At 36.7% G+C, this 26255-nt stretch overlaps 2 protein-coding genes across 5 annotated transcripts in view; one reads left to right on the forward strand and one right to left on the reverse strand.

Annotated features, from left to right (window-relative positions):
* The window catches only part of LOC111862573 (short-chain specific acyl-CoA dehydrogenase, mitochondrial), a 15705-nt gene extending 11672 nt beyond the window's left edge, over positions 1 to 4033 (forward strand). For all 4 annotated transcript variants that reach the window (XM_023848074.2, XM_023848073.2, XM_023848077.2 and 1 more), the window contains one exon: positions 1484 to 4033. In XM_023848074.2, the coding sequence (XP_023703842.1) occupies positions 1484 to 1696 (213 nt within the window). In that variant the 3' untranslated portion in view covers positions 1697 to 4033. The remainder of the gene's footprint in view (positions 1 to 1483) is intronic.
* On the reverse strand, positions 3137 to 25673 carry LOC111862572 (phosphatidylinositol transfer protein alpha isoform). Its single transcript, XM_033750720.1, has 7 exons — positions 25573 to 25673; positions 23259 to 23333; positions 18120 to 18197; positions 12222 to 12386; positions 9189 to 9310; positions 8140 to 8230; positions 3137 to 6167 (listed from the first exon to the last, which is right to left on the reverse strand). Exons 2-7 carry the CDS (start codon positions 23322 to 23324, stop codon positions 6120 to 6122), a joined length of 570 nt encoding a protein of 189 aa, XP_033606611.1. The 5' UTR covers positions 23325 to 23333; positions 25573 to 25673; the 3' UTR covers positions 3137 to 6119.
* Between the last annotated feature and the right edge of the window lie 582 nt (positions 25674 to 26255).

Here is a 26255-nt window from a genome sequence, read left to right on the forward strand (position 1 = left end):
TGACTTGATCATCCTAATTATACTTGATGAGGAATACAAGTTATGAAGCTCCTAACTATGCAGTTTTCTCCTATTTCCCATCACTTCATCTCTTTTTGGTCCAAATTTTCTAAGCACCGTGTTCTCAAATACCCTCAGTCTGTGTTGTTATAGAAATTTCAAAGCATGCCTGAGGCACCCTGATTCATGTCAAGACTTTGTTTTGAAAGTCAGTCATTTATCAGAATTGTTATAAACAAATTTCCCATTAACTTAAGGGCAGTAATTACGGATATAATGATATGAAATAAATGTATTTGTTTATTGTAATTAGTTTTAATTGTAATGAATGTAGCTTGGAAATCACGATGGAGAGCAGACTACATTGAGATAACTAAAGCTGTGAGTACAGCATGTAAGAATAAATATGGTGCAAAGATGGTCACTTTCTGTGCAAGGGGAGGGAGGGACTGTGAGCGTGGCTGAAAACTTGTACAGCATGGCATGTTTGTTACAGCAAAAATTCATTGTGAATACTGAAAAAGAGATGCTCCCTGGAGCACAGTAATTGAGAAGCTGATAGTCACTTAGCCAATCAGAAATTCCCTGCCTTGTATGGTACCTGAAGCATTATCATCACGTTTACACCAGACAAAAGATCTGACTTTCAGTACCTTACCTTATTCAGCTGTGCTATATTTGCCTCTTGATTTCCAACCTTATCACATGAATTGTTTCCATACCTGTGCACTTTCATGATGTGCACACGCTGTTCATTTAGTGTTATGTTTATGACTATGCTAAGTAAAGCACACTTCATCACTAACTTGACTGAAAATAACTAAAATAATGATTTTTTATGAAGATATTTTTAGACAACAGGGAGTGAATCACTCACTCAAACAATATCCTTCTACAGCCTGAACAGCACAAACCACTCATGAGATGCATATGGGAAAGGGATGGACATGAAACTATGAGTAGTCAAAGAATGTTTGATGGAGCAAGTTTTGAAAGATAGTTACCACAAGTAAGCGTGGTGCATACTTGTAAGGCTTGAACAGAATTGTGAAAACAGCTGATACAATTACATTTCACTTCAGTTCAGTCAGCTGGATTACCTCCTTATCATAAAGGTCTGTGTTGGAAACAGAAACTGAAATGAGACAGGAATTCTTACTAAGAGGTCCTCCAGAGATGAACTGCATCATAACAATTTTGAGAAATGTAAACAGAAGATTGATACCTTGATTGGAACATTTTATGAGGAAATAAAGTCGAGTACAGACAAGATACGATAAGTGCTATAAGCAGTTGACCGTGATAACTGCAAACACCATAGATGGGAAATAGCGGTCTTTGTATGGTACTTTGGTCAGTCATGAAAATCATATTAAGTGGGGATGCTGAAAGAGGGTTATGCTGATTATATTTCTTTAAAATTTATGTTTCTGGGAATTAAGGAAAAATAGTTTGGAATTTTACTATAATCATTGCTTTCCAGGAAGCCGCAATGGCCAAATTGGCTGCATCAGAAGCAGCAACATATTCAGCTCACCAGTGCATCCAGGTGTTGGGAGGTATGGGTTATGTCACTGATATGCCTGCTGAGCGCCACTACAGGGATGCACGCATCACTGAGATATACGAGGGAACGTCCGAAATTCAGCGGCTTGTCATAGCCTCAAATATTATTAAGGAGTATGGATACAGTTAAATGAATGAGAAATATGATTACATTGAGTCTTGTGTAGTTTCAAGTCTTTGAATCACAACAAGAGTAACTAAAACACTATTCTAAAAGTATTGAGCATGAAACTAAATCAAGTATGAAAGAGGAAATATGTTAAAATAAGCAAAGATGAAATGGAATTAAAACCAGTATTACTCAGTTCTATTGAAGTGAAATTCAGCTTTAATTCGTGTCAAAAAGTAATGTTCTCCATTTACTGCATAATTCCGCTCTTATACATTACAAATGATCATGTGAAACGCCTTGATTTCTATTCTATGCAAAGTGTATGGATCATGTAGATCGTTTTTCTCAGCTCTGTTCTTGGAGTCAGGATAGCGCATCAGTATAGCAACAGGCTACAGACTGGATGGCTGAAGTTTGATTCTTGGCAGGGAAAGAGATTCTTTCTTGTCTCTACAATGTCCAGACCACCTCTGGGGCCTACTCAGCCTCCTATCAAGTGGGTACCAGGGTCTCATCTGGAGGTAGTTGTCATTGTCTAGCTTTGAGACTTACCCTGTTCAGGTTATCTGCATTTTGGCTTGTTTCCTTCAAGCAGTCTTGCATGTTCTTTGTCAGACTGTGACTGACGGTGTTTCAGTTTGTAATAACAAAGGCTGTCTTTGGCTGAAATCTTGGTATTTGTCTAAGAGTTCACTAAGCTCTGTTGATGTTCACAACGTCGCCACTGTAACTACCACCTAAGATTTCCAAAGCTGTGAACTTGTTTCAGATTTTAATCTGAGACCATTCTTTACCTTCTGTCTCACTTAATTTTTCTCCATATCAAACTTCTGCATTACTTGCTTGTTTACTGACAGTTTCCCTAACTTTTGCAACCACCAGATAGTGATCGGTACCAGTCAGCTCTTCCAAAAGATTAGGCATGATGTATACTTCAATGCTGCCGCCTATCAAAATGTAAACAATCTGTCTCCATCAGGAGATGTTCAAGTGAATTTATGAAGGCTATCATATAAAAACATCGTACTCTTAACAAGTAGACTTTTGGATGTGACAGTGTTTACTACTGGAATCATTACTAATTTACTAATTATTAATTACTAATAATTACTAATCATTACTAATTACATGTAATCTCGTAAATCCTGTCTCACAAACCTATGGGCCTCCAGGACCTGTTGCAGGGCTAGCTTTACCTTTTACCCCATGTTGTGGTGACATGGGGTCCATTTGTAAAACACCCATTTCCTGATCTCTGGCTTTCATACAATACTTAAGAGTGCTGGGAAACTGATATAGAAAGGTAGTTGCTTGGGCAGAAAGATACAGCTCTTAAACATCATTCTCATCATCTTCAAATTTATTAGCACAGAAACTCTATTTACTTTTATAATAATAATAATAATACTAATAATAATTAACAACACTGCTTAAGGCATCACTGCCCGTTATACATATCAATAATTATTCATTCATTTCCCTTACTCTGACATCACACAATTACCCCAAGGGACGTTTAGTGATCTTCTGGTGCCATACATCACTATCTATGTATGTTCTAATTTATATACATGTGCAAATAATTACACCAATTAATTTAAATGTTAATTGGTTTCACTACATACATCATTATTTTATTACTGTATCTGTTGAAATCCTAGTTTTTGACACATTGACTAGATCAATGCTATATTGGTTTAGGTTTCCAAATTTGAGAACTTAGCTGTATGAACCACAGGCACAGATAAATGTTATGGAATGGTAAACTTTGCTTCATTTCTTATATTATATAGATGGTGCCAGGACTGAAGATGATGTCTATAGGAACAGAAACCATAAAGATTGGTGTGACAAAATACAATATATAGATTTTACAGAAGTAAAGCCACACATAATTACTGTGTCTTCAAGACAATTGATGTTACTACACCATTTGTTAATTCACACAAATATGTATGTAAGTGTAGTACAGCTCATACCATGAGGCACCTTCACATTTATTTTATTTACAGCAATCTAAAACAGCCACATTTAACAGGAAGACGGGGAAGTTAAGGCATAATGGAAAGTGAAATTTTCATCTACACAATGGATTTAGTGGCAAATGAAAACTTTAGTTTCTTTTTCCATATTTTTTATTTGTAGGCTCTTTGTTATATGGCCTCTGTCATTTAGTTTTATATGCCTCTTGAGCTCTCCATTCCTCCTTGTGGCAACAGTATTCTGTTCTCAATTTCATAGACATCAGAACTACAGAATGTTTAATTTCATTTATCTGTATTATGGGGTTCCTTAAATAAAATTGTTATACTGTCACTTGAGAAGAGTAGAATTAAATGAAGCATTATGCTAATATTTATGGAATGATTTTATTTGACTGCTTCCAGTGGTTCCTTGGCTGCCAACCAACACCTTGACTAGGCCAAGGACAGAAGGATACTGTACTATAGCATTTAAAACTCATTTTCTGCATACCTTTAAGTATAATGAAGGATTTTCCTTTTAATTTTGCAGGAAACATTACAAAATCAATACCAGTTAGTTTTGTTCCTACAGTACATGTCTTACACAAACACTTTCTAAAACACCAATAGAAGAAATTATTGTACAATATTCTGCATGTTCTTATCTCATTACTATTTCATAAAGTAACTGACAGTTAACAATGAAGTTTGCCCCCTAAGCTAATTCTCATCCTTGTGCATTCCTTCCTTTCCTCTTTTATTTCATCACATTTTTACATTAAGAAAATGTGCCAACTGCTGATATTTTATACAGTTCAGCTCATGCCAATTTCCTTTACTATTCTCTCTGTACTTTCAACAGCATGCAAACTGCACTGAACTTGAAAAGAAACTGATGACACTGAGTATCCACATTAATACTGATTCTATTTTATGTTTTTACTAAGTGTTCTGGCTATTCAGGGTACTGGATTTATTGAATCACGGGGAGAATAGAGTATACGTATGTTTTAAATTTACAGACCACTGACTATTCATCTGTAAATGAACCACAGATAAATAATGGCAAAAGGGAACAAAAAGAAAAAGCTTAAAAATTAAGAATTCCATATATGTTCTTTGTGCAGAAAAGGGATATGAAGTCTAATTAGTATGCCCAATAATTTTTCATGCAGTGTATTTCATTGCACAAATCATCATTGCCGGCTTTACTGTTAATTACATTATTGAATAAAAATGCATATTTAAGATAGGAGGAAATTAAATCTGCTTTAAGGCAGAAGCAGTAAATATATAGACAGTAATCAGCTGTGATGGAGAGGTGGGACTTAGAGGTAGCAAGTTATGTTCCATATGTTCTGTATGACGGCTCCAAAAGAATTTTTAAACTTGTGGATGAGTAGTTCTACAGTCTAACAATAAATAAGTACGTACACCATGATACACTGTAATTGTTTCCTTTCATGTATGTAATTTTATGATAATCTCTCATTCATATAACTTCCCCCCACTGATAAGGCCTTGGTGTCATGAACAAGGCTGTGGAACTGAAATAATCACATAATGAATCATGGAGAGCAACTGTTAAGTGACAGCCAACTGGCTCTGATATAGCAAGGAGGCAACATATCAGTTAGCTTGAGGGTATTATTAGTAGAAACATGCTGGCACTGTCGCTACAGCTGCAAATGGACATGGGTTTTTTTAAAGCATAAAAAATGTTTTTACAGTATTAATGATGAAGGAAAGTGATCTCATAATTCTCCTATCAAACAGGATTTGGTCTCAAAAGCAGCCTCATAACAGACAACTCTTCTCCATAATAAGTTTCATTACAGCTGCAAGGTCATGGATTCATGAGAGATTAACAAAATGTATAACAGTTACACAATAACAGTATTTAAATATATACATACTATTCCCTATATAAAAGTGTATGTTCAGGAGAAAAAAAAGTACAAAACAACCGCTCCATGATTACATTAACTTCCACGAAATTATGGAACTTGTGAAAATGCATTTCCAGCATAATGTTAGTGGTACTCTTTGCCCACTGTCAAAATACTGTACATAATTGTAAAACTAGTTAAGGATTTTGAAAATCAAGAATTAGAAATACCTCCTCTCCTCACACTTGGTGCAAATGCCTATTTCTGCCTGGAAGAGAAAGTACTGATAAAAAACTGACACAAAAAAGCCCAGTCAAGAATGAGAAATACAAGTAAAAAAACTGTTTTGAACGAATATGGAAAGCTTGTTTTATTTCAGTTCATAGGGAATTTAGATTTCTTCCCAAAACATAATCCAGTGTATATTCGGAAAGCAATTAAACAACTGAAAAGTGGATGCTTCTAATACAGTGGGTGTATAAGGATTTTGTGTTTGGCACCCCAGCAGTAGATGCGAAGGTATGAAGCATGGCATGTGATGTGAACGATGGGTAGGTGGGGAGCAGGGGGGCAGTGTGAGCATCCTGTTCAATCTGTTTCAGCCTTCATGCCACGGACCTCACCAACCATACGTTGCTGTAACACATACATATAAATCAGTGCTTGTTACTGTACAATGAAGAAAACATACCAATATTTATCAATGCGACCAAACGCAAGTGGAAAATTTAAGCCTCTCTATATGCCCCGTAGCACAACAGGGATTTAACCCCAATAATTGAAAAGGTGGTATATGGTGAGACATACCAATCAGTTTGCTGAAATTTAATATTTATTTTAACATTAATTCACAAATGTGTCATATTCTTAATGATATATCAGAGGCAAAAAACCCTTGCAAAAATTTTCTTTTTGTGAGAAAAGATGAAGAAAATGGAATTCACCAGGCACTAAACAGACACAGATTCATGCTCCTCACACCTTTATTGCTCTGAAAGAAACATCTGGTATTCTGGAAGGTTTGATGGACCTAAGTCTCTTTGCATGTGGTTATGTACAGGAAATCCCAACATAACCATTGCAAATCAAACTCTGGAATAAATTAGAAGTCCATCAAGTGTACCTAGTTCGTTTGAGCATACATTATGACTACAAAATCATAAACATAAATTAACACTAAATAGTTAACGCAGAATAAGTTGTCTTCTTGAGTAGACAGAACAGTGCGATCATGGCCTTCATTTCTGTAGTTTGTTACATACAATATTTTATTGGCTGCTGTATTGTGGGTCATATGTCCATAATCCAGTGAAGTCCTACACACTCACTCAGCATGATGGTACAGACTATGCCATGAACACATTAGGAGCTTAAAACAGAATAAAAACATCTACTATATATAGGTTTCAAATTCATGACAAGGGCCTGTAATTTTGTAATTCTTAAAAGAGGGAAAACATGTATCTTCAATTCAGGCAAATATGTTACTGATTTCTTCTGACAGGACCCTGATTTGCAAAGCAAATTCAATTATCAGAAAATTCTTGAAGCTTGAAATTAAAAAATTAACATTCAAATTGAGTTTTTTTTTTCATTTAAATCTTTAAAATCTGAGACTCGCAATGTCTATCAGCTGAGCTGGCTCAGTGCACAATCCAGCTGGTGAGAACTGCACTTTTCAATGCAAATAGTTAAAAATATGACCAGTATACTATTTTCCGAAACAGCCTGTAGCCACATTCCTGTACACATTGTGATTTTCACCATATCTTCCTGCCTGCTGATTTCCTTTCTCCCTCTTCCCACCTCCTTTCTCCCCACTGGAGCTGGTAACTGTTCTGGCTGCAGCAGTGTTCTAGGGGCAGGATAGACCTCTTGCAGATTGCGGGCTATAGGGTGAGTGTATGTTGTTTTAAACTGTGTTCAGCCTGATATTTTAAACCCCAGTTGTGACCTAATTCTGTGTTGATTTACTCACCTCGGGTAGGTTCCCACATTGGTGATTTCTCATCTAGCCATACCCCTTAGACTGACTGTGAATTTCCAATCTATTATTTGTTGCTTAATTTTATTGTTCTTGTAATTTGGTTTTAGTCCGGTAATCTACCAACCACATCAGGATTGGTGACCACAGTTTTAAATGCAAGCTCTCACTGTATATGTTACACCCTCATTATTGCACGTATTCTTTATTTAATTATATACCCACTGGTTTGTATTATAACGATATCATGAATTATTTACTGCACTGTACTCCTTAACTGTCAGAAAGGCCCCCAGAAGGTTGACCAGAGGGAGATAATGATTTGTTGCCCTATTTCACCGACCCGCTCCTCAGTTCACTTTCAAATACTGCCATCAAACTTGCAGGAGTGAAATACATAAATCCTTGATGATAAACTACTCCCCCAAATTAAAACATGGCTGCCATCCCTGTAGTACCAGCAGATTTAGAACTATTTCTGGGCAATAAGAGGTTAATATTACTTCCACCTCTACACCTAAGGAATGATCCAACCAAAAGGCTGTATGCATTTCTTTTTTCCTCCATGTGTGGCAGGAAAAACACTTGGGATAAAATAAAGACAAGGAAATGAAGTCTGCTCACCTTATCCAGCTCCTCTTTTGTTCTATCCTCGATGGCTCTAATGTCCTCCATGGTGAGACCATGCCAGCGGTCAATCCAGCAGAACACTTGCCTACAAGACACACAGAGCATTTTTCTACTTAATTCTGCTTTCCATCAGGATATATGTGGCATGGAAGTGCCTCAAATAGCCTTTGTACTCCAATATCGTCCTCATTCTTCTCATGATATAAATGGATTAGGGTCATGGTAGACTAACAGTCACTTTGGTGCTGGAGGAAATGCTGGCTCACACACTTAACTTAAAATGTCATCTACTGTTAGTGATGAGACAATGCTTTCAGAAACTGGAACTACTAACTGCTGACAAAACTTCAGAACATCAGGGAATTGCATGATATGTGAATTATTATTTCCTTCAACACTCTAAACCATTCTTAGATTTAATCTGCATCAGAGTAAATTATCAAGGCTAAACAATGCCAAATGAGAGACATGCAGGATGATTATGAAGTCAGTGGGGTTGTTGTTCATTTAACCTTTATCATCTGAGGACATAAAACCCTCCCAATATTCTAAGAATAGCAGCCATACTTTAATTCAGTCTTAGTACTGAAACACTTGGTCAACAGAGGTTAGTTTTTATCACCTGCACTTAAATCTTCCTACTATGACACTGGGATCCAGAATTGAACTTGATAAAATATGGGTAAAGGTAATTAATTAAGCACCACAGCATGAAGAGGTATGGGGGAGTTGAGGTATAGCTCCACCATTTGTGACCTCAGCACTAGATAAGAGGTGAGTGGTTAGATTTGTGCCCCAGCTGTTTTGGGAACTCTGGGTAATGGGATTTGTACCAGGCCTGCTCAACCAGAACATGTACCATCAGAGTTGTGCAATGCAGGGATGGACACTTTCCTGGCAGGAAACGACGAAAATAATGAAAGACATGTCAGCACAGCTCCTGTTTGAACCGGGTAATTTACAAATGAGAGATACACAATGCTGTGCTAAACCACTGATCCATCTGCTACAAGATATGATGAAAAAATGTGTAAAGCATATACCTATGGAAATTTGTGAAGAGGCGTCGCTCTGACTTCTGGATGAAATTTTCTATCCTTGACTGCAGTCCAAACCACTTGAACTCAACAGTGACCAGTTTGTAGCACGTCATGACAGGATTCACCTGTTGCAAGGACATTTCATAGAACCATTTGCTACAATAAAATTTATTTTATGACAGCAAGCACTTAACCTTTCAATCAAATCTTTTCAGAAGACCTACCAACTATAAAAAGAGTCAACATATAGACACGAAGCAGTTCGACTGCATATTTTTTTATGGATGTCAACTGATATTGATAAATATAATACCAGAGAACAATATTTGATAATGATACTAATTCTGTGTAATGATGTGTATCAATTTCTTAGTGGCATAAAATTATTACAAAAGGTTAATTAATTCTGTCTATTGTGACTGATGGTTTCTTCTTTTAAATCTTTTATCATTTACATGTTTCGGTCCTATAGCCCATCTTCAGAAGGATATCAATGCAATTAGAAACCACTATTACAACATGTTTTATGAATATTAATATGTACAAATCTAATCCTTTTAACAACTACAGTGGCTTGTACTAACACGTTGAAATATTTATTACAGTTAGTATGTTCAAAAATGTTGGTACAAGCTGCTGTAGTTGCTGGGTGTAAAGAATCCTACTGTTCACACATCCAATGAAAAACTCTCCGTCTTTTGGCTGAATGATCCAGATCTCATGCAATTCTTGCAGAAATGCTATGCAAACAGTAAATCAAAATTTATGCCTGTTGGTTACAACTTTCAGCCTGCTCCTCACATAATCACTGCTGTACAAAGTGTGGTGTTTTATAGAAACAACTCTTAACATTTCCATAATTTTAGAGATCTTCCTAAACATTCCCTCACATTTTCACTGATATTTTACAAATCTTGAATATCTTATCAGAGCTAAATCATTAAAATACTTTCAATTTATTCTAGCATTACTGAAGAAATATGTTTCAAACTGGTGTCACCTGCTGTCACACAAAATCTATTTCAGCTCACAATTTTACGCCACCAATCCTCCCTCATGTCCACATGAGAGAGAAAGATAAAAGGAGACAAACTTCTGTACTTCCTCCTAGCAACCAATCAGTACATGCCTAAAATATTCTGACACTGACATTTTCTTCTGAACTTTCAATCATCAAAGAATTACAAATCCATTACAAATATCCCACAGACGCCTAATACCAGGAGATGGTTTCTTTTTTTCAAATATGGAAAATTTACTTCATATAACTTTAAAAATTCCAGGTCAAGTTTTAGGTTCTCACAGCAGCGATTATAAAGAGTACTGCCATCTAGATTGTGATGTCAGAGTCACACTCCAGAAGACATTACACTTGGTCGTCGACTTACAACCAGCCGCACTTATGACCACAAAAAATGAAAAATAAAAGATGATTAAAATGTAAAAGTTTTTAAAAATAAATTATAAAGATGATAAAAAGATTAAAAAATACTGTTAATAAATATATGGCCAACATACATGCTGGTTCAAATCGCAGTTTGGATATGCTGTCTACATTAGAGAACATGCACAAAGAAATATGTACTTGCACCTCCAATCACCTTCAACAGAAACTGCTGATTGATGGATGTTTTGGATGTTTGTAATGTACCAGGCTATGCATTAGACTGGGCTTATGTGAGATCAGAGCCCCTGAGAGCCCTACACAAAAATACACTTAAGTTTGACTGCAAGATCCTCAAATAAAAACCAAAGAGAATGGTTTATTACAGAATACTGAGAATGTAATAATGACTTAAATGTAAACACTACCTTTCTTTTGAAAATAAGATACATATATGTCAGCTTCCACATGCATTTATAAATAAAAGGTAAGGTAAAGGTAAAGTTGTTCCTGTGCTTAACTAATTATGCACTAGGTCAGGAAGACGTATGGGGGAATGGCTGTATAGACCCACATATTCTTGACCGTGGCATTAGTTGGGAGTGGTCAGCTTCATGCTTGGGCTGCTTTACCCCCAGAGCCCCCGGTACCCATTGGATAGGGGGCTGGGAGAGCCCCAGAGCTGGTCTGGATGATGTGGAGAAGAGAAAAATCTTGCCTCTACCAGTTCTCATACTTCCAATTCATCAGCCATCCAGCACACAGCCAGTCATTATACCAACTGCACTATCCCAACTCATTGTATTTATAAATAACTTCATGGAATTAGGAATTTAAAGTATAAAAACCATCAAATAACAGGAGAATCTTATCAATTTGATAATGCACAATTCAAAACCCTGTATAACCATCAGTTCCCACCCAAGAAACTACAATTTTCTATGCTTTTTCATGTGAATAAATTGAAGCAGTAAGTTATGAGTACTGAAAATTTCAATTATAAGTGCACTATGAGCACCTCTCTTTTGACAGTGTGCGCACCCTCCAGATTTTTAAAATATGGAGATAAGGTAGACCTTGAGAAAACTGACTTACACAGAAGGAATAAACAGTGGCTGTCAAATTGCAAATAACTCTAAGTGACTGCAAATGGGATGAGAGGTCAGTCTGTATACATGTCTGCAGTGTAAAATGTGCTCTTCTTGTCATGTATGGAGCAGTAACAAAGTATGTAAATGGTTCCAGCACTAATAGGAAATATAACAGAAAGATGCTGGTAGAAAAACGTAAACTAATTAGGCAAACTAATAAAAAGGAAAGATGAAGACAGAAATGCTGAAGCATATAAAATTCTGCAGTCAACACTGTCCGTGGTGAAAACTGCATAATTCAGATTCATTTAACCCAAGGGCTCTTATGTTTTAGACTCAAACATTTCAAATTAATGAAGTGTAGTTACAAATGAACCAGTAACATGTTTTCAGGGACACACAGAATCAACACAAACATCCCAATGCTCTTGATTAAAACCAGCAACATAACTCTATTCCAGTTCTTTCCATAGTAACCATTCATATAAAATTAAGAAATGAACTTTTAAATATCATGACAGTGTTGTTGAGCCTGAAACAGAAACTGCCAACAACCAGTACCTTGTTCATCCACTGCCCTATAAGAGGTCCTCGTCCTGTCTTTTCACTCTTAAACTTCGTTGGGTCTTCATCAGGTTTATAATCTGCCGTAGTTACTGGATCATTAGCAATGTCTATATGCACCACGTCACGATTCTTCAACTTCTCTGGCGGTAACTCATGCACCTGAAGACAGATACAACATCAGCCCAATTCAAATTCATGTATCTTCCCAAATCCTCTACAATCCCATCTGTGCCTTAATCTTCCAAGCAGAACCCTTTTGTAAGGTTTGCTAACAGATCTCTGAGTCTCAAAACTGCATGCTTCAAAAACTTTAAAATATTTCTTTCCAGTTGGAGCTAGAATATGAAAATGTACTAATATGTAATAAAGATGTAAGAAATTGCATGAAAATATAAGTTGCATAGATAAAAAAATTTCTTTTAAGAAATGTCTGCTATCATTTTAAAAGAGCTACTTAGCACAGAGACTATGATTAGTGCACAATGATAAAAGGCATATAGCACAACCTTCATTCTATGAACTTCCTAATGAGAAAACAATTATGGGTTCTAGCAAGACTGTTACAATATATATTTATATATGGCTCTAAAAAAGTGTTAAAATATGGGTTCTTCACATAGGAATGTTGCTGTAATTTGTAAAATTCGAATTAAATAGAAACAAACCAAAACATTAAGGTTAAGGAATATGAAAAGATACAATTAAAGTACAAGTTTAGTCCTCAAATTGTTTTCAACTTAAAGTCTGAAATATGAGACTAGTGTACTGTATCCCAGACATAGGTATACATACAACTGTTGTAGAATAATGCAGACAAGAACGTTCCTTCAGACTACTGTCTTCTGAGAGATGATGCTGTGAAGTCTGGAAGAAGTTTATCATGTTCCTCAGAAATGATGGTAAATTTCTGCCTGACTACATGGTGTCACATCCCAGAAGCATCACAGTCACTGCCACAAGAACCTCAGATCTAACATAATGATACTAGACCACTGTTACAAACCTTCAGAACCACACACTAATTTCACACATACCAAAACCAGAACAGAAACAAATTTTCATGTAACTTTAATTGAATATTAAGATGGATTTTAATATCACAGAGTATGTGGACTGGATTGATATGGCTCATGATGAGACCAAGCAGCAAGCTCTTGTATCCTTTGGATTCCAAAAGGTTGGAAATGTCTCGAGCAGCTTCAACACACATCTGCTCCATACAATTAGCCTGGCCATCACATAGCAGGGTAGGGCACAACACACACATTTATTAAAATATTCCAAGTGATTGGGAAATAATCAGTAAGCTCAACATTCTTTTAAAATGTAATCAAGGTGTTCCTAAATTTTAAAAGTACTCTATCTTTATTCTAATACCTCTGTTGTCTTCTTTATAAATTCTTCAAACAGTCCCAATAGTGGATCATAAAAGACAGGACTTACCGGATTCTTCAAGTAAACTGAATATGTGACCTTGCAAAAGTTTTTATATACATTGACTTGTATAACTTTGGGAACTATTCCATGCACTCAACATAAATGTATTTACATTTACAGTGCTCAGCCAAGGTCATAATATCAGGCTTAAGGCTTTTCTTTAAAATTCTTAATCTGAAAATGAGTGTGTAAATCTTATAAATTCTGTAATATTACAAATGTACACAAAGATCAGTATTGCTGTGTACATATCTACACTGTACTTTAATTGTTCATTGATACTGTACCTCCATTGTTCATTGTCCTTACTGAACTACTGAACTCACACACCAGACATTATTAAAGGCAAGCCTAAGTGTCCACCATACTCACTTACCCAGTCAATCAGACAAATCAGCATTATGCAATGGAGGGGGCATATTTTGAAGTTGTGTGTTGTGAATAAAAAGATATTAATCTGAAGCACAGTACAAACCATTTTTAAACACAACAGGTAGTCATCTGCAGAAATAGTGACTCTACATTACCACTACTTTACTACACTGTACATGACTGTACAACACACAGAAATTCATATACATCTGCTAATTTTCAATTACAATCTATAAACTGCTTTGCTTTACAACCAATTTTCAAAATAACTACTGTTCTAAACACCAAATTCCCTACATTAACATAAGTAAAAACATGCAAAATTCAAATCTACTTCAGACATTATTACAATTTTTGTGTAGTACTACTGCTAAGTAATATAGTTCAGCTGTAAACATGAAACAATTCTTTCACATGACCTAGCACATTAAAGAAGCCTCCCAATTTCAAATTTTTGAGATCCTATGTTTTATAATAAAAAATAAGATTTATACCACCCAGTATTCTGATGTTCATCGCTATAACACTATTCATAAACACAATTTGTATATACAATTTTGTAATACTGAGCATAGCAAGAGAGGGGTGATTAGTATGGGAACCAAAATATTTAATGGCCTTCTAACTGAATTAAAGAATGTAATAAATTTTAATGTTTTTAAGAAGAAACTTAAGAATTATTTGTTGTGTAATGTCTTCTATTCTCTTCAAGAATTTTTTAATAATTGTTGACATGTACGGCTTGTTGATAAATCTGTCTGTATAGTTTTATGCCTTTTTTGGAGTATTTACTATTATTAATAATTGTTGACATAGACTGCTTGTTAATAAATATTTCTATATGTTTAAAATATTTATTCTTATGTCTTTTTTGGAGTATTCATTATTCTTAAAGTAAGTTAAAAATGTATTTTAAAACATATTACTGTATTATAATGATAAATCATGTCCATGATTTATGCTAACCATCTTACAGTGCACACACTTTTTCACCTTACTCTTCTCTTTTGCACTACATGTTTCAGCACTAATGTGCCATCTTCAGGTGCGTTTTCTCTATGCACTTGGTACTGTTAATTAGGGATGGCAGACATACTCATTTTAAAAGGACAGATTTCAACAGTCCTGACTTTCATGGTGGTTCATATGCACCAAGTCACAGCATAATTTTTTCCATTTATTATTACACTCAATACATATGAGTATGGGTGTGCCTCGGCTCTGAATGTTACTGTCTCTGTCCCTCACATACAGGTTACCTCTTGTTCACAAAATTTATATTTCTCCTGCAATACTAGTTTGTCCAGGTTTATGAATTTTAATATAGTTTGACATGTAGTCAATTCATTGACATTCATGAAGCATATGCTTTCAGCAACAGAAGGATATCTGTTGCTTGACAACAGCACAGTAAGTGGGCCTCATCAACAATGCAGGCTGTGTTTTCCATGGAGTCCATGCTAAGTGATTATAAGAGAGCTGAATTCCGAAGTTGGCAGCTGTAGGAGTATAGAACAGGAGTACAGCGGAGTCAGGATGAGAACAAGAACGAGAATGGAGCGTGTCCTAGTGATTTGTGAAGTGGGTAGATTAGTGACAGTGCTATAATTGATTGTGATTAAGAGAGATTGTAATAGGTGTCAATAAATCCACTCCAGAACCCGATATGGAGCCATAAACACATGACAATACTATCCCACTACAGTTTTATTCCTTCAGTCAGCTACTGAAACTTCAGTGGGGACGACTTTTCCGCGTTTCTTTTATACCTCTGTGTGGAAAGGGACACAAGAATCCATCTATATGAATTGTAGCTTGTGCAGTATTTAATTCTGTAATATTTTAATATTATCTAAGAAGCTTGGGTAGCAGATGCACCACTTTGTTCTTCACCTTTATGACAGAAATCAAATTTATCAAATTATGTGAAAGCATGAACTCCATTTTGAAACCTGAACAGCCAGTCAAGTTCTAATTTAGTATGTTCCTTGTGTGATTATAAGACATGTGCAAGCATGTTTTTTTTTATTTGAAAGTTATCTGAGATGAGAATATGAAAACATTTAAAAAGAACTTTCTCTAAGAGATCAATTTCTCCACTTAATAATTTATAACACTACCAACTTTTTCAGTGTGCTAACATATTTAGCCAAATGAAAGACAAACCTGCAATAGGAAAGATGTCTGCACAGAAAGAGTGAAATAAAATAAACGCTAGAAAACATATTATACATGAAATTTGAGTTGGTTTGCTCATGGAAGCTACTAGCCTTTATTCAGCTTCATCTGACTCATTCTGTTCACCATTCTTATCACCTATCTCAGCTTAAGTGTCTTCACAATTGCCCTTTTCTGTTATCTCACACCCAATGCTCACACTCTTGTGTTCAATGACCATCCTCCCATCCATCCATTTCATCAGATTTAAGGAAGTCTTTAAATTCTGTGATTATCACTTCTGAAGAGATCTGTTGCCATGGTCTTCGGTCTTGGTCGACCAGCATAGTTCCACACTGGGCTTCTTTGTTGTCCTGGTGGTGTCAGAAGATGATCCCATGCCAGGAGCTATTTGGAATACAACTGTTTAAAATTATCATTAAAAACCTTATTTAATAGAACATGTAGGTGTGAAGGTCATCCCTCCAGGTATGACCACAAGGTCACTGCACAAATCACAATCTGATATCCTCTGTTAAGTGACCTTTAAATGCATCCAGCATAAGCATTTGTAATGTTGTATTTTAGCGTCCTGTTGCATTGATTTTCATCCATGATATGTATACAGTGGCCATCTTGTAGTGCACTCAATTTCACCTCTTACTTCATGACATGTTTCGGCAACATAGTGCCATACTCAGGTGCCCTGATGAAACTGAGTGCACTACAAGATGGCCACTATATACATATCATGGATTAGCATTTGTTATTTTCATTGGGAATGATCTTGTTTCCTGTTCAGACAACTTGTAACCAGTCCCCCATCTCTTAGCTTTATATCTCATTATTAGTCCCACAGGCAGTTGTGATTCAGGCACTGTTTTTCACTCCAAAATCACATTAAATTGGCAGTTACACATGGTTTCCCAACTGTGTTAACATTGCAGTCACTTGCATCTTTCCACAGCCAGATGTTTTTATGACAACAGGCTTTGCACCTGCATAATCTACGGTGTAACTGGATAACAGATTGAAATATAATGACATTTCACTGGCATTGCCTTGAAGTGAAATGCTACCTTCTTCCAAAGTGAAAACCTTAGCTGTAAAGCAAACCTGTTTCCTTGAGCTGGACTTAAATTTCCAGCCTCTTATTTGCTAATGATGTAGCATGGAAGTGACATTCCATTCTGCCTTCGAATCCGTACAGATGATATTCATGTAGAATCAGTGCAAGTTCTTGATTTTGTTGTTTCTGTCTCTGCATTTTTGCCTCAAGAGACAATGCATCTTCTTGTCACTTCACAGTCGTTCGTTTGTTCTGCATATTTGATCACCACCGTCTTAAAGTACAAATCATAACTGCAGTGCCCGATACTTCTTGACATATTATTCCCTTTCACACTGGTACATTTTTCTTGTCAAGGTCTGCCATTTTTATGTTGAGTGACATTTCCACTAACAAAGAAATTCATGATATCATAAATTAGTGAATTAATGCTTTGTTTCACAGCTGTGGTGGTATTTCAGGCAACCCTGTGGTAGCTTTTGGTTTGTGACCTTGCAGTTGTTACCCTTACAACGGAGAAAGAATTCACCCTCCATTCAGGCCAATAAGATGCAGGTCCATTTTGACAAAGACCCAGTGTGCAAAGCAAAAGAAGTTATCAGAAAGTCCTTGAAGTTTTGGAATAATGATCAAATCAAGATCAAGATTTCCTTCTTAGAAATTTGAGACTGGCACATGCCTAATGTGTATGTGTAAGTTTATATGAAATGTATTACTTATAAGAAGATGCAAAAATTACACGGAAATTTAATGTGTATATTGGCAGTTGCGAAAAGACACCAATCATAGTATGTACAAACTACAGGCAGGTGTATGTGCAAGAAACCAGCTGTTTGACTGTCAACAACATGACTTACATTTTGTTGCATTCCTGTATCTGCTAAATGTAATGATTCTATTACAATGATGAAATTTTCTTTCATATAACCGGGATTCTGCACGTTGATGAACAGGAACCATCCCACCACCATAGAGCCATGGAGAAAAGCATGCCAACACAAAGAACCATATCATGGTGAAACTACTGCCAACACATAACATGTAAGAAACATCATCACCATGAACAGATAACACTGAGCAACATGACAGCTTAACTGCACTAGCCACATCAACATTAATACCACATGATGAAAGCAAGTTTTTATTGAGGATCTTGGAAAAGGAAATATCTTCTGCTGTGATTTCTTGAAAGTGAATCACAACAGGTGATTTTCCTGAGTATGTATTAACTACAGGGTAAAATGATGCCTGCTGAAGCACATTCCATGATTAAATAAACACTGAAGAGGCACAGGGAAAATAACAAATGCATTTAAAACACATGTCCAAATGGAACTCATTAAGGGAAGTTTAAACAGAAACTTGGACTAATAGCCACAGATGTGACAAGGATTTTTCTTACAAAATCATAATAGTACGAGGGTCATACTGAAAGTCATGAGCAACAATTTCTTGTAAAGTAACATGCTTTATTATTGACAAACCAAATACACCTCAATCAACAGACCTTTCTTTATTTTTCCACATAATCGCTACTTCTCTGTATACATTTCTCCCAGCGTTCTGGGAGTTTGAAAATTCCCCTTCTGTAAAATTCCGTTCCAGCCATCCGAAGACACTGACGCACTGCTTTCTGAATTGCCTCCCTTGTCTCAAAACGTTGTCCACGCAGCTGATCCTTCACAAATCCAAAAAGATGGTAGTCAGAGGGTGCCAGATCAGGGCTATAGGAGGGGTGTGGAAGAACTTCCCACCCCATCTTTGTAATTGCTTCCAATGTGAGGCGAGTGGCGTGGGGACAAGCGTTGTCATGCAGGATGATGATGTTTTGTCCCGGACGTTTATTGCGCAATGCACGACGGAGCTTGTGCAGCGTCTGGACATAACGAGCAGCACTGATGGTTTGCTCAGGTTCCAGGAATTCGGCCAGAATAAACCCCTCTGCATCCCAGAAGACTGTGCCCATCACCTTCACAGCTGATGGCACTGTCTTTGCCTTCCTTTTTGATGGAGAATGCAAATGGTGCCATTCCACACTCTGCCGTTTCATTTCAGGCTTGAAATGGTGAAACCAGCTTTCGTCACCTGTCACAATACAGAGCAAAAAATCATCGCTTCCGTGTCAATATCTCTGCAGCAGTTCTGAGGTGATGGCTTTTTGTTGACCTTTGTGGTCTTTGGTCAATAACCGCGGGACCCAACGAGCACAAACTTTCCTATAGCCCAAGCTTTCAATCATCTCCTGTACTGCACTGTGCCCTATTCCAAGTTTTCGGGCTATTGTGTCCACAGTCACACGCCTGTCATCTTGAATGATCTCATCCACTCTTTCCTTGTTGCGTTCAGTTGAGGCTGTTCAAGGACAACTGCTCTGAGGCTCATCTTCGATGGTGTTCCCATCTTTAAAATGTTTCACCCATCTTCAAACACTGCTTGCACCCATGCACACACTTCCATAAGCATGCTGAAGTCTATGGTGAATTTCTGCAGCAGGGATTTCCTCTTACACAAGAAATTCAATGACAGCATGCTGGCGAAACGACATATCATTGGCCATTTTGTTAGGAGTTATACTGGTCACGTGATGCAAGCTATTGACGTCACAAGACACTCAAGGTTAACACAACAGCTGGTTCCACCTACCACTGTACTCTCTTTCGTCTGCTGTTCCCAGGTTGCATGCAAAAAAAAGTTGCTCATGACTTTTGGTATGACTTACGTATAAATCAATACAGCTAGAGAGATAATTTGTTTCAGTTTATAAATTTATTCTATTAATACACTGGAAGTGGCAGAAAATGTGACTATCTGAAGGATGTGCTTAAACAGAGAAGGAAAGAGAATGTCTATAAGCGAATCTTGTATGTTCCAAAATAATCTTTGTGATAATGATATGAAATACCTTTATGGAGTATCAATTATGGGAAATAAATTATCCCTTTGCAATGCCTAATACATTGAAACATTGGGATGCCAACTATCCTAACTGAGGTTCTTTTGTGGTATTCCTCAGTCCCACCAGGCAAATCCTGAAACTGTACCTCAATTATGATATGATGACTTACTCTTAAATCCCTTTCAATTCACTATTCAACAACCATCCTACTTCTTGACACCAAGTAGTTCGGCATACCAACAGCACTGTACAATAAACCACAAAAGAGAAACACAGGCTTCAGAATCAGGATACAGTGAAACTGAATGTGCAGCAAGGGTTATTCCTGGGGTCTGTGAAAACTGTATGACTATGAACAGGCACTAAAAAGACAAGTAGCTTATTTTCAAATAAAATTAAGTGAAGAAAGGCTGTCATATCGTGGGAGAGCCTAATTTGCTGTCTAGATGCAAAGAAAGAACCATGGGCTAAAAGCATGTTTACACATACTGTCATGTATTTGTGAACTCTTTGAAACTTGTAACTACAATTAATTACAGTGTTATCGTTAATTCAAACACTCAACAGTTCACTACAACACACACTAAGTCTTCTCAGTCTGCTATGTCTTCATCAGTTGTTGTCTGGTAACAGTTCCCAACATCACAGACTCCTTAGGTTCAGTGTTCCATGGCACTCTTCCTTGTTGGCTGGTGCCTATCTCACAACTAACTATGGTCAGTCAGTCAGTCAGTCAGCTGGATTGCTGCTGGGGTTCACCAGCACACCCATTCCTGGCTTCAGTCTCCTCAAGATCCACAACCACAGTTTCTGTTCTCTCCTAGACATATATGTATTTAGAAGTGGGGCCTCCTCTTTGACAAGGGAGAGGTCTTTCTATGTAAGCGCTCCATTTGTTGCATTGTAGTTTCAGCACAAGTACATCTGTGCTGTCATGGCATCCATGTCACTATGGACTCTGTACACTCTTTGTCATTGCACCGTACTAAGTAACATTTATAAAGATATACAGAGGTTTTCTGTCAATGCAGGCTTATGCCTTAACTTATGTAACTAATCTGAAACTGCAGATAGTCAGCTGAACAGTCGTAAGCCTGACTGCTGTCAAATTTCAGACTTTTATATTCTGTACTTCCTATGCCTGGCTTCTCCTTGACCAGTTCCATGTACATTTGGATTTTCATAGTTTAGAATTATTTCTGCCTGTGTCCTGCATAATTTAGTTATGTAGTCATACATGCAGGGAATTTTGAAAGCCACAGGCAATTCACAGACTGGTGCGCACCTGTCGGGATTTCCAATAGCACACAGTGCTCTATTCTGCTGGTGTAACAATTTAAAGAAGTGAGCGTCAGACACATCCTCCCAGGTGGGACATGCAACTTGCAGGGTCCAAGTTATACAACCTAGGCACTGACCGCATAGAATACAGTTTCTAACAATTCTATTGTTGCATAAGTAAGCAGGCTGTGGTCACATGACATTTCCTGGGCCACTTCCTAGCAATGGACGTGTTTGCAGACTCGCCACATTGCTCCCTCCTTAAAGCTGCTCATCCTCAGTAGCCTATAGGCGTATCATTGTTTTCTCCAAAGGGCCATGCCCGTGACGTCTGTAGTCATCCCTGCTGAATGCCAGTTTAATGCCTTGCTGGTGCTTCTTTTCCGATTTTGTGGGTGTCAAGCCTTCCTTCTTTGTGGGTAGGGCTGCATGCTATGGTCCTCCAATTGCTCCCTCCTTAGGGCCGCTAAACCCAAGCGGTTCCTTGATAAGGTGCAAGTCGGTCCAGGTGTACCACCATCACTTTTTCTAGGGTTCTGCTGTATCCTGTAGATCACTTAATTTATCCAGATGACTTCCTGGTATGGGCCTTCACATGAGGACTGGAGTTTGTATGCGTACAGACAGAAGGAGTCAACAGAAAGACAGAATAAGAACTGATAATGTTCTTTGCAGAATTTCTTATTTTTAAGAACTATAATATGCTACTGACATTTATAACAAAACAAAATTTTAGAATTATACACTGAATACGGTCAGATAATCTAAAAGTTCCATGAAAATATGAAGACAGAAACCTGGTAACTGAGAAGACTACAAGTCTGTATCTGTACTATATGCTTATTCTGCTGGGTCAAATTTCTGCTAGCAATACATCATTCTTCCAAAGCAACAATATTAATTTCAAAGCTAAGACTGTCAAACCTTAATGTTCCTCCAGTTAAGCTTCTCATGGAACAAAAACATTGTCTTTAACAAGTTGACATGCTCCACAATTTTAAACAAATGAAATACAGACAGCAAATCACTCCAATATTCTAATGATCACTAAAAGCTACAAGCAACAAAAGGAGCTCAAAAGTACAGTTTTTCTGTTAACTGCAACACATTTTCTGATGGTGGTGATACCGCAAATTAGGGACTGAAGAGAACTATAAAAGCAGCAGCCATAGTTCACAATTCTGGTATCAGGAAACCCTCAAAAACTCTACACAATACACTCAAAAGGTAGGCTGAGGACGTGAAACATTATTTCCAACTTCAGATGATGAGGTAGCTAGATCATGACTCATCTGGTTGAGCACTTAAGTAAAGACCCTGATGGGCCAACAGATCATCTTGTAAGTCACAAACAATAACTTGTGTTTATAACTTGCTTTCAATTGTTTTATGAAAAAGAAACATGACAGTGGCAATGTAAAGATTTGTGAGAAATAAGAGGTGGGAAGAAAGTCACCACGGATTCCATGGAATCCATGGGTATGAACAGTTTTCACATAACTTCGTTAACTTATGCCTCATTTGTCCATAAGCTTGGGATATCAGACACATATGTATAGCCCTGAACAGCGGTAGTAGCTTATCTGTTCATGTATGATATATTACACAATTATTTACACTAAAACATGGACAATTCAGTGGCAGAATTAATTTAAAATTATTTTCTACAGTATTAGCTTCATCATTTGTAGATCACTAATTATGCCACTCAGATGTCCAAGCACATGAAATTCACCGCTTCCCACATCACCAGCTTCACCTATGACCTGTACAGAAAAGCAAAGCAATAATTATGATGTTCCTACACTATATGACTCACGTTATCCTGCAATCCTCTGTCAGCCACATGCATTGTCTCTATGGCCAAAACAAATTTCTCCTTCATATATGGATTCTGTAATTCAAAAAATCTGTTTAGATTTAGCTCACATATCAAGAGGTGTACAGAAACAGATTAGCTTCTTGAAGTTTCTATTCACTGCTAATGAGTTCACCTGACAGTAATAAACACAGATGACTTGTTACACACAAGGTTTGCATCCCTCAAAATATCTGTGTATATAAAAAATTAACTGAATGAGCACTGACTATGATGGTATATTAGGAAACAACATAACTGAGTTTAAAATGGTGGATGTGTCTGGGAAACTACCCACATAACCTGATGAACATGTGGAGCAGCTTCTGCCACTGTCACAGACAGGACACCAATACTCCTCATGACAATGAAATAAACCCAGGGATATGAGAAAAAGGAGATATCTAAAGCATGTATAACAAGAGCCACCTGTATTGGATATTCAAAAATAGTTACTATTAACTTCTGTACATTCAGCATATGAATATCAATTTCCTACGAAAAACTACACAATTTAAAATGGTCTACTTCTAGCAGTAATTATCATAAGAATATAATTTAAAGTAACTAAAGTCTTATAATGACTGATGGGCTTTCCTGCTCTACTGAAATGAAATACTTCAGTTGTAGTTTCAACTTGTCAATTCACTATAAATTGTACTGTATTTTATTAATATCAATGACAATATTTATCATGACAACAAATAATAATGAAGTAAATGGCTCCTTCCTTCCAAGACATGGAGGTAAGCCTGGTCTGCTAAGAATTTCCACTGACAAATCATGTCATTTAATTTTACTAAATTAATCAACTACTATAATATATTCCATAAAATTATATAGTTATTTAAGTCATTTACAATAATCAATAATAATGAAGTAAACAGCTCCCTCCTCCTACAGCAAGATGAGCCTGAGCTGTTGACTGAGGGGACATGAACAGTGTAGGTAGGGTGGGGGGGCAGGCAGCTGGCCTGAATCCTTGCCGCCAATATACATAATTCTCCTGACAGAAGTAAAGTACATATTTTCTAACCCACACCAAATGGGAAGTGTCAAATGGCTTACATGTGTACCGATGAATATACATTCAGACTACTTCATCGCAGATCTTTGGTGCAGTTTGTAAGCTGGCAGAGAAATAAGACATTCAGTCATTCTAAGACTATGATTTGTGTGATGTAATGTATCAAGTTCTTGATAAAAGTACAAATTTGCTGCTTGATGAGAGTGCATACTATGCAGTACATGACCTCATATTTCATTCATATTATGTAACACAAGCATGAATTACAACACAAAAATTCCCATGGACTTCACAACACAAAAACTGTTAACAGTGGTTGGAAAACTGTTCACAGTACAAGCAATACGGCAGAGAATTCATAAGAGATTTATTTTTAATTGGTTATTTAACAGTTCTTTTCAGTATCAAATTATGGAGCATCAGATGGCAGGATTACTGATGCACTATGAACGATTCTGAAAGAAGCAGTCACAGCCTAAGTGAGGTACTATCCCAAAAAAAAAATCCTGGGGCAGTGAGGAATATCACAAGAAATCTGTCAGGATAGCTGGTGTCCCAGCTGAGATTCAAATCTAGCACCTCCCAAATACAAGTCTATAATTGCGGGCATAACAAACCCATTTGACAACACAGCATCAGAGGACCCTGTCTCACCCTAATCCTACAGCTTAAAAAAAAACAGTACCAATAATTTTCCTTGTATCAAAAAACATTTCACATAAAACTTACATATCTATAAAATCTAGATATATTTATGTTGTGGAATAATGTCTTGTATAATAAACAGCTCTGAGAAATTCGAAAGTTAAATTTCTGCTTCATGCACAAAAAAAACAAACAAACTAGTATTCAACTGATAAGGGACAAAACAAGAAATTTTAAAATACATTCAATTACAAAATTTCATAAAAATCTTTTCAGCTGTCATGAGTTGCAGACTCTTAAAAAAATGAAAGACACATTTCAAGCATAAATTGCCTCTGTACACAGAGGTTGTAAAAGATGTTCCTTGAATTATTCTTAAGTACATGGTCTAAAGGAATAGCATGCAATGTGGGACATGTGAATTACTTTGCTTCTTCTAGAAGTCAACACCCCAACAAAATGGGAACTGGTGCCTGAAGCATTAGACTGTCTTAACAATCAGCAGTTGCGGGGTTAAGATCAACAGCGTTCTTCATGTAAACCATTTTATGCAATAATTTGCTATTTCATTCTAAGTTACAAATAAAATTACCCAACACTCACCGATATAACTGTTTTACAATAGGGGTATGCATTCCACGCCTCTTCATGAACTTCTAGAGAGCCTTTTGGTGCTAGTAGCCTTATGAATGCAGGGACTTTACTGCCAACAGAAACAGAAATTTACTATTAGTAACAAGAATTTAAGAAACTGCTATTCTTCAGATCTATGTGCAAGATGTTCCAATCTTAATATAAAGTGAATGAACAGTATTTACCGTTGTACAGAACATGCCCAAAACTTTTTATTTTCTGTTTCGGATGTTATTATGAATGCACAAGAACAATTTTTAATTACAAGTTCCAGAAATAACATATGTCTGCTAGGAATTATAAATTAGCGATTATACAACTCAGTGACACATTTCTGCTCATTTCCACTACAGAGTCCCACAGCCTGAAAGTTGTCAGACATAAACTCAAAGAATTCTGTAATACAAATAGAATGTTTCAAACAAAATCTGTAGAGACATTCACAACATGTATCCGCATAAACTCACGAGGAGAGTGGGATACGCATATGAACATAAAGATTATACAACTCAGTGACACATTTCTGCTCATTTCCACTACAGAGTCCCACGGCCTGAAAGTTGTCAGACATAAACTCAAAGAATTCTGTAATACAAATAGAATGTTTCAAACAAAATCTGTAGAGACATTCACAACATGTATCCGCATAAACT

Source organism: Cryptotermes secundus, unplaced genomic scaffold (assembly GCF_002891405.2).
Source record: "Cryptotermes secundus unplaced genomic scaffold, Csec_1.0 scaffold1737, whole genome shotgun sequence".
Lineage (NCBI taxonomy): Eukaryota > Metazoa > Arthropoda > Insecta > Blattodea > Kalotermitidae > Cryptotermes > Cryptotermes secundus.